The sequence below is a fragment of the Crocodylus porosus genome, unplaced genomic scaffold (genome assembly GCF_001723895.1).
Source record: "Crocodylus porosus isolate Cpor-Errol unplaced genomic scaffold, CroPor_comp1, whole genome shotgun sequence".
NCBI classification, from domain to species: Eukaryota; Metazoa; Chordata; order Crocodylia; family Crocodylidae; genus Crocodylus; species Crocodylus porosus.
In genome coordinates, this window is record NW_017728933.1 from 406426 (window position 1) to 420720 (window position 14295).

Consider the following 14295-nt stretch of genomic DNA (forward strand, 5'->3'; position numbering starts at 1 on the left):
GCTGCAGCGGGGGGTGGGGGACACTGCCAGAATCACGGAAGCTCTCTGAATCTTTTCCAAATCGATTTGGAGAGCTTTGAATCAATTTGGACCTTTTAATTGGTTCTCTGATTCGATTCGGATTCAGAGATTCAGTCACTGAATTGAGCCAAATCTCCTCTGAATCCAATCAGCACTCGAAGCTTCGCACAGCCCTCGTAAATGGTGCACAGCCAGTTTGAGAGATGGATCCCTTGCAGGTCAGTGCCTGGACTGGGCCCTGCACTACTTTAACCTTATGTATCTGATTTAGCGTGCAGGAACATGCTATCTGACCTGAGGGGCTCCTGGAAATTAATGCTCCTGGAAATTGATGCACCCATCTTTTAAGTCCAGGTTTTTCAGGGCCTCCAGCTGGGTGAAACAAGATCACACATAGGTGGCAAGGAGTGTGGCCCTTTCTTTTTCTCCCATCTCTGCTGTGCTTAATGAGGTCCCCTGGACTGTATTATTTACATGCAAGATGGACATTTGCCTTCCCATTGTTTCTTGGCTCCCTATCTCAGAAGGGCTTCAAAATCAACCTCCTGCTTTTTAAAGCTCTATGTCCCCTTTGTATCAGACCCTGCCTCTTTTTTAATCCCCATCGCACTCACTCTATGCTCCCCTCTGTCTGGTCATGGCATCTCCTCACTTCTGCAGCATCTACAATCTGGCTTTCCTGTATCTTTCCCCCATATCAGCTCAATTCTCCACCTCATTTCAAGACTTAAGCTGGAAAAGTATCAAGCCAAATTCCATATACATAACCTCCTCTGGCTTCAGCAGTTATACCAACAAAGAATCTGGCCCTTCTACTCTGAGAGTGTTGTGATCCAGCATAGAAAAATAACCCTCTTCACCCTACCAAAATGCTAATCCTTTCCCTGTTTTCAGAACTGAACTTTTTATTGTTATTCTGAAACTCTCAAATAAATATTTTTCCCCTTCTGGTTTTCATCTGAGAACGGAGGTGCCAAACTACTATGAAAATAATACTTTACCCCTAGCATCTCTAGCCAGAAGCAGAGGTTCAAGACTGATAAATCTTTCTTGCACGATTTCCATAACAGTTCTCGATACAGGAATGTCTCCCTAGGGACTTACTCCCAGAAGATGCACAGTTCATACAACTCCCATTGTCTTTGCAGCTGTCAGCATTGAACCATACACTTTGAACCATGCCGTGTCCATTTACAACACCAAATCAGGGATTTTAAAACGACAGCGTTACCAACCCAAGAATGAAAGCCAAGTTGGACAAACTTAAAAGGAGCATCTAAAATATTATTTACCTCCCTGTACCAAACCTAGATTCCAATTCTGAAGAAATTTGTGCATCCTTCATTATTGTTCTGTATTTGTATTACAGTAGGGAGGAGAGGATCCTTCTGAGACCAGACCCCATTATTTTACGTGCTGCACAAATACATAGTAAACGTCCCTGGGCTGACCTAAATAGAAAGCACAGGTTTACCAGAAGCATTAAAAGAAGGTCATAGTTACACTGTCAGTGACAGCGCCAGGAATGATCTCTCCGATCTCCTGGCCCCTAGCTTAGTGTGCCCACTCTTACAACTTGCTGCCTTCCCTGCTCTTTTCTTTCATGGCTTTTCCTGGTTCATTTGTTAATGCCTCAGCTGCACTCCTAGTTTTGCAAAACATTTTTGAAAGACCTTGTACCCAAGACATTACTCAAGGTGAGAATAATTATATTGAGATAGTAACTTCCCTAATGTATCTCAAAGGACTTTGCCCAGGTGGATAGTTAGTAGGGATGTCCAGAAAATAAGAACTCCATTTTGCAAAAGAGAATTCTGAGGTTTAGAAACTTCATTTTCCTTCCATATCAGCTAGAGAAAAGCAGAACATGGACTTGAACCTGGGTCTCAACCACTGAGCTGTTGGTCTCAACCACTGAGGTAAGGGTCTCCTTCCAGAAATCCCATCTGGTATCTAAGGAGCCTTCCCAACAAGCCTTTTATTGAAAAAGATGCATTTCTGTAAAATGATGCCATATTCATAATTTGGCATCTTCTGCCAAAAAGCTTTTTCAGAAAAATTCCTGACCAGCTCTAAGAGTCAACAGCACCTTTATTTCACAGATGAGGCATGAGAAAAGTGACAAGCCTGAGACCTTGCAGCAAATCAGTGGCAGTCAGAGAGGCAGTCTCTTACTCTATGCCCTGCAGTTCACCTGCTTGCAAACTTGGCCTTTTCTTTGTTCATTTCTTTGTGGACAGCACAGAAGTGGTGAACTGAGCTGATAATTTTTGTTTTGCATTTGCATAAAACCAAAGAACGCCCCCCCCAGCTCACTTAGACAACAAAACCTTTCTGCATGTGAATAACCAAGACTAAAACACCCAGCAGCTTTCTGCAGGGAGCAATCTTTCACTTGTCACAAAGTGGACAGCAGGAGACCCGTTTCCCATCTCCGACTCCTCTGGTTCCTTGCGCCTATTCATTAGCACTGGCAGGACTTCACCACCAGGTGCATGAGTCACTGTAACCCTGTCCACACAGGTGACAGCAGGTGACTAGTTCAGTATGGATCCTGTTATAGTTCTTTTCACTCCAGTTATGCTTCATGTTATAGTTCAGATCAACTAGGCAAGGGGATGGGACTTACCACTGTGCAGCAAAGAGGCCAGAACCACCAGAGGAGAGCCAGTGCCAGCAAGAGGAAAAGGATCAGCAGGGCAATGGCCAGGATGGTCCCATCAGACTGCAAGAGGAAAGCAAAACAAGGTGAGCGAAACCAACCTCACCGCTCCCCAGCAGCTGCAATGCAGCCTAGCACAGCATCCTCCATCTGCTGGCTGCTCATAGTCATGTGCCTCCCAACAGCCATTTGAAAAATGCAGTTTATTTGTATTTACAACACATCATTTCCCAGCTTCCCCATTCAAGAACACCCAGACTTATTCGCTCCCTCACACTTCCTTCTGAGCCACTGAAAGCTGATGCATGGATAGGCCTATGGAGGCAAGACTTCTCTTCTACTCAGAGAGCAAGTGTAACAGCTTTGCAAGCTTCCTGAGAGAGTCCAGCTAATGTATGCTAGAGAGACTCCCTCTAGAATAGATGCTAAGTGGGAGCGAGGACTTGGTCTCTTTGCTGAGAAGACCATCCGGGTGAGCGCTCAGAGGCAAGTATATTTAGCAGTGTGGCCATATGACTAATTTTGAAGCCAATAAAAAAACTGGCTGAAAGTGTTTCCCCTGTTCTACGTCTAGACCCATGCAGTCAGGTTTGCTCTGAGGTACCCAGAGGGGAATGGCTATTACCAAGCCTTTGAATCATCCAGTCCCAGTGTGAAATTATCTCCGATATTCAGATGAATTACTCAGTATGGGAGCATCCACACAAGCCCGCAATGGCCTCTTGCAGTCTCAAACCCCTTTGAGACGCTGCAAGAGGCACGTGCAGGAATGAGAAAGTGTTCCCCATGCTGCAAATTTGCAGCATGTGGGCAAAATTAGACCCCTGGATAGCTAAAAAAACCCTCAGAGAAAAAAAGTGGGGCAGGTGGGACCGTGCCCTGAGGCAACTGGAGGCCGGTCCTCCACATAGATGCTCTGGCTGCCAGAGCATCTCTATGCTTGGCTCTTGCCCTGGTGCTGAAGCATGCTGCCTGCCCATGCAGGGCAGACACCGTGCCAGCTGCAGGGACCTGGGCTCCAGTGCCACTAAGTAAGCGGGGAGCTGGGGGAGGGGACCATGGCAGGGGGGACCCCCACAGGCCCTGCCTGCTCCCCTAGTCCCCCGATCCCTGCTCTGATCGGCCCCACTCTCCACCTACCCCCCGAGCCCTGTCCCGCCCGGCCCCATCCCCTGCCTGCCCCAAGCCCCACCATCGCTGCTCCCCCCAGCATCCTGGCAATTTAAACAACAAGAAGAAAAAAAAAACCTGGCAGTTCCAGCTGCTGTCAGGGCCAGTGCCCCCTCCTCCCCACAACAGCGCGGTGCCAGGTGACAGCTGCCCTGTTGCCCTGTGCTGCACTAGGGGGCACTGCCAGTGGGCCTGGTCTGGAGGAGCAGGGGGTAGGACAGGCATTGCGGGGGGCTGCAGGAACTAGTGGGGGATGGGGCCAGGCGGGGCAGCAATCCAGGGGCTGGGGGAGCAAGCAGGGTATTGCATGTGGGTCCTGTGGTGGGGGTGGTAGCCCCTCTGGGGGCCATTTGGCCCCTGTTGGGGGGGGGGGCTGTAATTCCCGTGTGGGGGGCAGCAAAACATATAGGTATTTAGAATTCATTTTATTATGATGATAGAGACACTGGCAGGCTTCCAAACTGCTTTAACATTGTAGTTATATCAATAATACATTGCCCAACAGATCACCCTCTCTCTCTCCCCCCCACCCCCTAGAGTGACTTCGGGATTTTTTTTTTAAAATCAGGGATTTTTCAGTTTTCCCAATAAGGAACACCTGCTAGGGCAGCCAGTGGCCAGACCCTGCCTGCTCAGAGCTGGCACCTTGGACCCAGCTGAAGGTGGCTGACCTCCTGGCCAACTGGGGCCAGGAGGACATGCTTTGACAGTTCAAAGCAGGCCACCACACCCGGAACATCTTCCAGGCGATAGCTGCTCAGATTGCTGGGCAGGAGCACACGTGGCAGTAGTGCTGCACAAAGACCAACTCTGCAGCCACAGCCCACTGGCAGCTGGCACAGAGGGACAGATGCCTCTGCTGGCTGTGCAGTCCCCATATGGGTCTGGCAGGTGGCAGCAGGTCACAGCCAGGCAGCAGCCCCCACAGCCAGACTGCTGCAGTGGGTAAGGGTGCAGGGAACTCTCAGGGCTGCTTCAGCAGTCCAGCTGGCACAAGCTGTAGTGTTCCCAGGTACCAGCTGGGTGAGCCCCAGAAGCTCCCGAGAGCAAGTAGCCCCAAGCTACTCGACAGGGCAACTTTCTGTACTGATGGGGCCAGGACAGGGCAGCTTTTTATACTGCTGGGGTCCGGGCTCTAGCTCCCCCTGGCTGCAGATCTAGGAGGAGCCAGGCAGAGTTATTTTGCCCCAAGTGGCACAATTTGGCCCACACCAAAGTGCATGTCTGGGCACATGTGCTGAGGCAAAAAGCCCTGGATCAAATCTGCACTGTTTCTATTTGAGCTGCTGCAAGCACACATGCTTGCATGTGTGGATGCACCCTATGGGTTTTCAAGGCAAAAGACTACCTTGGCTCCCAAAAACTCAGAATACAAGACACATATTGGTACTATTGTGTAAGCACTGAAGATTCTGCATTTGTTGCATAACTGCACACCACATCTTTCTGCTCCGAAAGGTAGAGCTCAAAGTGAATCGTTATTAGCTTTCAGCAGGGTAGAAACAAGGCCTCAGATTTTGGCAGACCTCCTACCTGCCGTTAGAGGGCAATGGTGCTCATACACACCACTCAGCTTTTCTCATTCCAGAATTCCTGTTTCTCCGAATATCCCTCTTCCCACACATCTGTAACCATTCTCCAGTTTAGCTCCCCAGAAAGGACAGAGGTAGGGAAATCCTCTGTCACCTTTTTGCAGTTCACAGGTTGAGAACTCTTGCCCTCTCTAATGCACTGTGACAATCCAAACAGAAAATGAATGATTTTCCATTGCTTCCAGGTTTAATTTGAAGTACGTGCTCTTAGCTTCCTAAGAGAAACCAACTTTCCTGTGCCATTCCTCTTTGGTATCATCTGGCTATCTTGGGATCAGCAAGCAGGTTATTAATCTTGGCAAAAGCGCAGATGAGATAATTTTGATCTAAGAACCAGACACAGAGAAAAGCAAAACAAATAACTGGGGGAAGAAAGGGGGGGAACAACCCCTCCCAAACCCCAAGATAACTTCTTATTGATGTTTCTGTGACATCACATTGAGCTTGAGAACTTTAAAGTTTGTGGCATGCAGGTATTTACTAAAATAGCTTTAATTCACTAGGTGCATGACAGATGCTCTTGGCAGAAGCGTGAGCTTTGCCAACAGAAAACTGGGTCAGGAGAGCTTTGCAAAACCATCTTTGCTTTAGAAATAATTCTGAGAAAAATCAGATCAGGCCAAGCTGGTTCTTCCACAAAAGAAGAATCTACCAGGAGCTGCTGCACTAGCCCAGAATTGGGAAGGAAAATAGGTGGCTGCAAACTATCACTGGCCATACTCCCCCTTGCAATGTGTTCGGTGTTGCACTCTTGCAGACACAGCATAGACTCTCATCTTCTGTACATTCGGTCAGAGATGCCATAGGCTGAGCACATCAAAAATCTGACCCTTAATGCTTTAGCTACTGTAGAAGCAAAGTAGTAGTTTGGAGGTTCTTGTCGTTTGTTCCCTTTACTCTTGTGACTCTTCATAACTCATGGAAACATCTTTTCATTACCAACCTGAAATCTGATGCTAAAGAGCAAAGAAAAACTAAACATTTTTTCTTCTTTTTATTGTCTTTTTAACCGCAATTTATTTTTAGATTTTCCTTTTGAATTGCCTGCAAACACGCTCCATCACATCTGTTTCTACGCAAAGCATCTGATGCAGCCAGATGTTACACTGTAGCTCAAAGCAATGAATCAGCCCTGCAGATATGGAAGGGCTGCATATGCAAAATCTTGCATTTCTTCCTCAGTACAGCCTTGAAAAGCACTGCAGGAGTTAGCCTAATGTAGCCATCAAACATACTGCCCTGATAAACACTGGCTTTAAAATTTCACAGCTCTAAATGACTGAGTGTGCTGTTCATGCTGTATACAGCACACTCCAGAACAAATGCATCGATAGCTATTGTGTCTTTAACCAAGATAAAACTGCATTTCTGAAGCTTTATCTCAGGAGGAGTCCTGTACTCTGTCCCTGCCCTAGAAAACACTTTAGGCCTGATCTAAATCCTAGAGGTCAATGGAAGAACCTCAAGAGATGGTTTACACAAGTGTAGTCCTGCAGGTATCAGTGGAGACAGAATTAAACCTTTGTCCTAGAATGGCAGAGACACAGGCAGAGCCATTAAGTAGTGTTTTCCCCTCTCTCATATCAATGGCTGCGTTTTCCTAAAGGCCTCCTCAACACAGGTAGTTTTCACCTCCCTTCAGGGAGTAAGTACAGTGCTGATCCCAACTCACATCGGAGTACCTCTAGTTTAATTCATGCAAAAAAATGGTGCCTTGTCTCCAGGGGGAATGAAGTCTCACTTCAGCTAGCCATCCTGAGATAAAAGATGCCTTCTTTTCTGGCAGGAGAGACCCAGCTTAAAACAACAGCAGGCATGAATAGAAGCTGCTGAGACAGCTCTTGCCAAGTTCTAGGCTAGGCATAAAACTCCTGTAATTTACTCCTGGATAATACTAGAAATGCCCAAACAATGCTTGGAGTGGAGCCTTTAAAAGGCTTTTCTATTATAGTGAATAATAACATAGAACAGCAGCAGAAGAAAAAAAAGCAAGACTCTACCTTGGACGGTATTGTGCTGCAGATTTCACATGTTAAGATACTGACACAAGGGGTTTGACACAAATAGGCTGGACGCAAGAGTAGGGCAGCTGTGCCTTGAAGCCTTACATTCACTTCCAAGGAGTCCGGCAGAGCCAAACACTGTTGCAGTATGATACTGGCAGTGGAAGACAATGAATAAAATCCTCAAAGATACTATTACATGTAAATTAACTTCCTAATTATGTAATCTTCCTGGAGAACACACTTCTCTTCTGCTTCACTGCTATTAGCACAGATACAGAGATGCCCAATAGCTGTACTCCAACTTGACTAGACAACAGATACATTTGCTAATGCAGAAAAGACCACACAAACTAATTTCAGGGATACAGATTGTTGGTCTACAGGCAAAAGGAATCAGAACTCGTGGCAGAGATGATATCTTTTATTAGACCAACTAGATATTTGCAAAAAAAAATCTTTATTATTCAAGAGAATTTCCTGCCCAGGAGAGCATCCATGGCACCATCTTCCTGTGAAATATGAAATATTATAACCAGAAGGAAACATAACTCAACATCCTGCTTGACACTAGACAGCATCAAGGTAAATAGACTGTTTTAACTTTTGTCTGAGCCTAATTTGCACAAAATGAACTATTCCAACCAGGAGATCTTACACCACCTTCAGCTTTCCTGTGAAATATGAATTTTAATTTCCACGCAAACTAGTGACACTTAAATTGGTTTCTGCATTTAAACTTCCCAAGGAATCATACCTCATATGGTGCTTTTTATCATTATATCCCAACTTTTTACAGAAGAGGACAGGATCATTGTTCCCACTTCAGAGACAGGGAAATGAAGGTACAGAGAAACAGGGTGACTTGTCTACTGGGCAGTGGCAGAGGTGGGAACCGAATCCACATCTCCTGACTCCCACACTGCTTCCCTCACTTTTGCATTTTCTGTGTGGGGGGCAATTTAGCAAGGTAGGTCAGGACCTCCCACTGGAACCCATCCGAGTTTCCAGGGGGAGGAGAGTTAAACTGATGTTTCTGAAATACTCACCCACAGCTTTGAATAAGTGTCCACGGATGGAGGGAATACAAATTCGCTTGACAGAGACAGAGAACCCCTTTGCAGGTTATTTTCCTATTTTGGTCAACAGAAGAATGGATGGTCCTGCCTCTGCTCACTACAGAGATTTGGGCAGCTCTTATTTTGAACTAAATGTGCTCCATTTCTCCTTAGCTCCCTTGAGGATGGCTTTGACTGTCCTCAGCAGAAGCTGAGGTCTCTATTTTATCAAACGTGCAGCAACTTCTCCTTCTTAATATAGCTGAAACAGTCTGGCCTAATAAAAAAGAAATGAAATTTCACTGAATGGGCTGTTTTTAGATTCCAGCACACTTTGATCATGCACTATGTGAAGTTTCTTGAAAGGCTGCCAACCTCAACAGAGGAGCTGGTCATGAAACACCTGCTCTCACTAATCTGGTATATGTGTTCTGAACCCCCTTCTACCTCGCTATGAAGTGATATATCCTCTGGAAAAAGCCCATTTGAATTTGAAAGAAGACAAGACGCTCTCTATATGGCTTTGGGACCAATGTACACTGTTGCTTTTATTTCAAAATCATGCCTCACCCAAGCCGGATTGAGCTAGGGGCTGACAAACACATCATCATAGATGGCCAGTGCCTTGGAAGAGCTCACAATCTAGAGAGATGAAGCACATGAATGGCAGGAGAAAAAAGAGGGATTACATGTGTTACAGGGACTGCTGGTAAAAGAAACTAATGTTCCTATCCTGCAAATAGCCAAAAGCTTAATTTTTACTTTACCAGGGTTGCTCAAAAGAGGCAAGTTCAGCCTGTGCCTTAAGTGTTCGCAAAATCGGTCCCTTCTTGTGACCTCCCAGAGGCCCACAGGAAGGTGGTAGCAGAACCAAGGGTGGAATCAGTAGCATCCAACCCAGTGTCTTTTGGTAGCTTTTAGATAAGTCTCATGATGACTTCCAGGTAGCTGGTGTGAATGCAAGCCAGCCGCACAGGGCCAAAACAACTCCTGTTCCATTTTCCAGCCACCTATACCACACACTGTCCTCATGGACAGAATGCTCCACAATTGCTTTCACTCCTCATGCTAGGCAAACCTCAGACAAGCCCTAGTATTTGACGACCCATCCTTTCTATGCTACAGGTTAAAAACAGCAGCAGGACTGCTCACTCTTGCTCTAGTCATGCTGATACTTTACATTATCTGAAGTCTGATCAGACCCCAGATGTCAATTTTATCAGCTTCACAGCAAGAAGCGGCAGAGATTAAGTGAGCAGGGCCTCGCCGTAGCTACATCTCCGCACTTTCTTCCCACAGAGGACGAGTAACTTTATTATCACATCCAACGGCCATGACCCAAGGTCATTAATATCTCCCAACCCTTTAATTTCACCTTAGCATTAAGTGAGTGCCTCTTTGCTCTCCAGACTAAAGCACTGGGCAAAGAAAACGAATAAACGGACACCTCAAACCATTTCTTTTAGGGATGATCTGTATATAATTACTGCAGTGTATGTATTGGTTAGAATTCACACCTTTTCAGCCAAATCTCCTTGTGGACATTCCAATTTTGGAAAGAAGAGAGCCGTAACTTCCTTTTGCTTGAATCAGCAATGGGGCGCCTGTATTCTGAAATAAACCTCTTGTGCATATAACTCGTTTGATGCAAGGTTGTGCCTAGGACTAATTCAGGCAACCAAATGAAGTAACAGAAAATAACAGAAGTGAAAGTAAAAAGGTTGTGCAAGGATGGTCAGTAAAAGTTAGAATGGGCTTAATATTTCACGGGACAGCAAAGGAAGGGAAATAACCAAGTATGTTCTGGAATATCTTCTCTTTCCCCAGTCATGTCAGATTCTAGGTAGATTAGAAACCAGACTAGAGTGATGGGAAACCCCTACAAACCTTTCTGTTCTCCTGACATTCACCACTGTGCTTCCAGTCTCAAAGTTAGGTCCCTGCAGGTGGATTCTTTCCTTGTACAGAACAATTTTAGGATCAAGACTACAATGAATCAAGATATTTTTCCTCAGAAGAATTTTTCTACTGGAAAAAACCATCTATATTTCATAGACATTAGGGCTGGAAGGGACCTTGGAAGATCATCGAGTCCAGCCCCCTGCCCCAGGGCCAGGAAGTCAGCTGGGGTCATAGGATCCCAGCAAAATAAGCATCCAATTTGCTCTTGAAGGCGTTCAATGTAGATGCTTGAACCACCTCCGATGGCAGGCTGTTTCAGACCTTGGGGGCTCAGACAGTAAAGGAGTTCTTCCTTACGTCCAGCCTGAAACGGTTTTGGAGGAGTTTATGACCATTCGACCTCGTCATCCCTTGGGGTGCTCTGGTGAACAAATGTACCCTCAGATCCTGATGAGCACCCCTTATAAACTTATTGTCAGCCATCAGATCACTCCTGAGCCTGCGCTTCTCCAGGCTGAAGAGTCCCATAGCTCTCAGCCTCATATCATAAGGCCTGTTTCCCTGACCTCTGATCGTACACGTGGCTCTTCTCTGGACTCTCTCAAGCTTCTCCACATCTTTTTTGAATTGTGGAGCCCAAAACTGGACGCAGTACTCCAGCTGCGGCCTCACCAAGGCCAAGTACAGCGGGAGAATGACGTTCTGGGATTTGCTTGAGAAGAATGCAAATTAAAACAGAAAAAATATTCAACAGGAAAGTGGTTTCAAATTTTTTCAATGTTCTTGTTCTGATAATGTCAAAATGCTTCAATAATGCAGAATACTTATAAAACATAAAATATTTTTCTTTGATTTTACTTTTTCAATTAACTTTGTTAAACTCTCAGGTCATATATTAATATAACACTTCCATGTTACTTATAATTAGTATTACATTCATGTATCATAGATTCACAGATGTTAGGGGCTGGAAGGGACCTCACGAGATCATTGGGTCCAACCCCCTTTCACTTGAGCATGAATAATATCTTATAATGATTCAACAGAACTCGAAGGAAACAGTTCCACATTATCCAAACAAAAATATCTGAGGTTTCCAATTCCCTCCCTCCCCCAAATTTCCACACTGAAAGTATTTAAAAATTTCAACTTTTTGTCTCTATTTGGAAATTCGAAATGTTAGGGGTTGGCTTTTTGCAGAATGCTGTGCATACTTGCGGGTGCTATAAAATGGTCTGTCTAGCTGTGCATGATGCAGAACAATGTCAGCAACTTAACTCCTAGTGTGAATGGTATAGCCAGAAAATTTCCAATGCATATTATTATTTGCAGCATAAAATTATTAAGGAGTAATTTAATTTAAAAACAAGCTGGAGAAAATGTGCTTTGTTGTTTCATTCCAGCACTCTTACAGCTAATAATATACAGGTCAAGGACCCAAGACAGTGCTTATTAAATGTAGTTTGTAGTTTCACAAAGCTTCTATTGATACAATAGTGCAGGCACTTTAATTACCGGCAGACTTAGGAACACTGATAACTAGACAGAGAATTAATTGGGCAACACAGAACAGAGTCAGAATTGAAAAACTCAATTTACAGGTAAATCATATTGCTTCTAAACAGAAAATAGCCCTGGACTGGAGGGGCTATTGTTTTTAGTGTAGTTTGCAACATCTTTTTGATTTACTAACCTTCTTTTTTCTTCTTTTTCCTGTTTAAAGATCAAATTCTCCCACTATTGCTTAATACTTGTGAATGGTCCAGGTTTCTTCCATCTTCTAAATGGCTGTAGAAACCATTTATATGAATGACAGCATCAGGCGGGTGTGCCAGCAGTTGCAAATCTTCTTTTTAAGACATTGAATATTGGGTGGACACTCTCCTTTCCCCCCCTGTCTTCACTGGGTCCTGAACTCAGTATGTGCAAAAGAAGAATCAGTCCCTAAGTCCGGCTCTTGTATTTTCTGAAGAAGTTGGCCCATTTCTCAACTTATATTTCACCAAATATTCCAGACAATGTCACTGTTCATCACCATCACCTCCTGTTCAAGTTGGTGGCATTACCAGCTTCATTAGTCCATAAATCCACAAGTTTTCCCTCTCTTCTCCAAGATGGTGTTAGTTGCAACATACCTACCTACTTCAGTCATACAGTTCCAAGAAGTCCTGAAGCACATATCTAGGCCTGACCTTGACAATTGTTGGCCAAGATTTCTTTTACTGCTTACCTCCTGGAATATGAAATCTGCCCTAATTCTCTGGCTTAATTTAATCCATGGTGAGACTATTTAGAAAGGTGGCTACTGTGACACAGGCAGATGCCCACAATGAACCAGGCTGGTCTCAAAGGCCATGAGCAAATGGCAGACAACCACCACTCTCAATAGTTACCAACCTAAGACAGTTTGAACCATCAATCTGCAAATGAAAGGGTTTCCTGCCCCACTAGTGGCCCTCTGATCCATCCCATACTTTATACTGTCTGTTAGTTGAGGCAAGACTCCCTGTGCCTGGGGTGCAAATGGCTGGAGAAAGTCCCTTCCAGATCTGCAAGGAATCATTTGTTCTTTTATCTTTGTGCTTAGAAAGGCAGGGATTCTGCAGCAATGTAACATAAGGATCCAAGCTGCCAGTTAAGTTTTACCGCACCGCTGGAATCCCACGATTTCAGCTTCCGCTCAGTTCTGATTCTGGGAGTTGCTGGCGCAACAGGTCACTAGTGGCTTCTTCTGTCTTGGATGCACTATGCAAAACGAACAAAGCCTTGCTTTAATTCCTGCCCTGGCTTCTTTTGGAGACACCGTGTCAGGGAACTTGGCAGCAGTTGGGGAACCCATTAGCTGAGTGGGACTCTTCCTTCCTGCATTACACATTCTCCCTCTTGAAAGACCTTCTTAGCAAGCAGTCTGTTTGATGTGCATGCTTGTGCATTTGTCCGTGCACACACACACACGTGCATGTGTATATACAAAAACATTTTAAAAAGTTCTTGCTCTTTCTTGATCAGGGACCATGATCAATTCTTCTTTGGAGTGTTTCTGACTCTGCCAGCCACCCTCTGAAGTGCCTTTGCCAGGAAGAATCTGGACCAGAAGCAGCCTTTCCCTCTGTGAAAGAGATATCACAGTCCTATGGCATGAGCACTTCTTGTTATCATTTTGCTGCTGGCTTCCTTCTCAGCTTGTGGCACATCATGCAACTTCTTTGCCCAACTGAGGAACAAGAGGGGATGATACTTGCCATGGTGAGGTGTAAGGATTAGCTAGTTTCAAAGGTGGATCTGATCTGAAAAGAGGCTGTGTAAAATTGACTCCATGGGGTTCCATATCATTGCATTTCAGTTCTAGTCATTCAAAACCCAGGATGGGATACAGGTGCTTTTTCATTCTTTGCACTTGATAAGTTATACAACATTGAAAACAGTCACTGTATATACAGCACTCCTGATCACCTGCCCTGCAGCCTTTCTGTTGGTCAGAATCATTCCCCTGGAGAGGCTGCACAGGGTCTGGGGCTGACACCTCTCTCATATGGCATAACCAGCTGCCTGACCAAATGCCACCTGCAGAAGTTGAACTCGTAGAACCCACTCCATTAGGTATCAGCATCCAATCAATATGAGCATGCAGCTACAAAAGACCTTAGTACAAACAGCTACAGTACATGCAGCTCAGAGTGCTGGAAATTAAAAAAAAACAACCCAAAACACAACCAACAAACCCATCTCCCTTATTCATGTCAACAATATTATGCTGTTACATGGGGTGTCATAGTTACTAGTTTCATAGTTACTAGGGTCAGAAGGGACCTGAATAGATCATCAAGTCCGACCCCCTGGGCAGGAATGAGTCCTGGGATCATAACACCCCAGCCAGATGTTTATCC

General features: G+C 45.0%; 1 protein-coding gene across 1 annotated transcript in view; it reads right to left on the reverse strand.

The window, feature by feature from the left end:
• ANTXR1 (anthrax toxin receptor 1) overlaps positions 1 to 14295 on the reverse strand; it is a 118992-nt gene that overhangs the window by 34004 nt on the left and 70693 nt on the right. The window contains exon 13 of the mRNA XM_019545887.1: positions 2651 to 2746. Within this exon, the coding sequence (XP_019401432.1) occupies positions 2651 to 2746 (96 nt within the window). The remainder of the gene's footprint in view (positions 1 to 2650; positions 2747 to 14295) is intronic.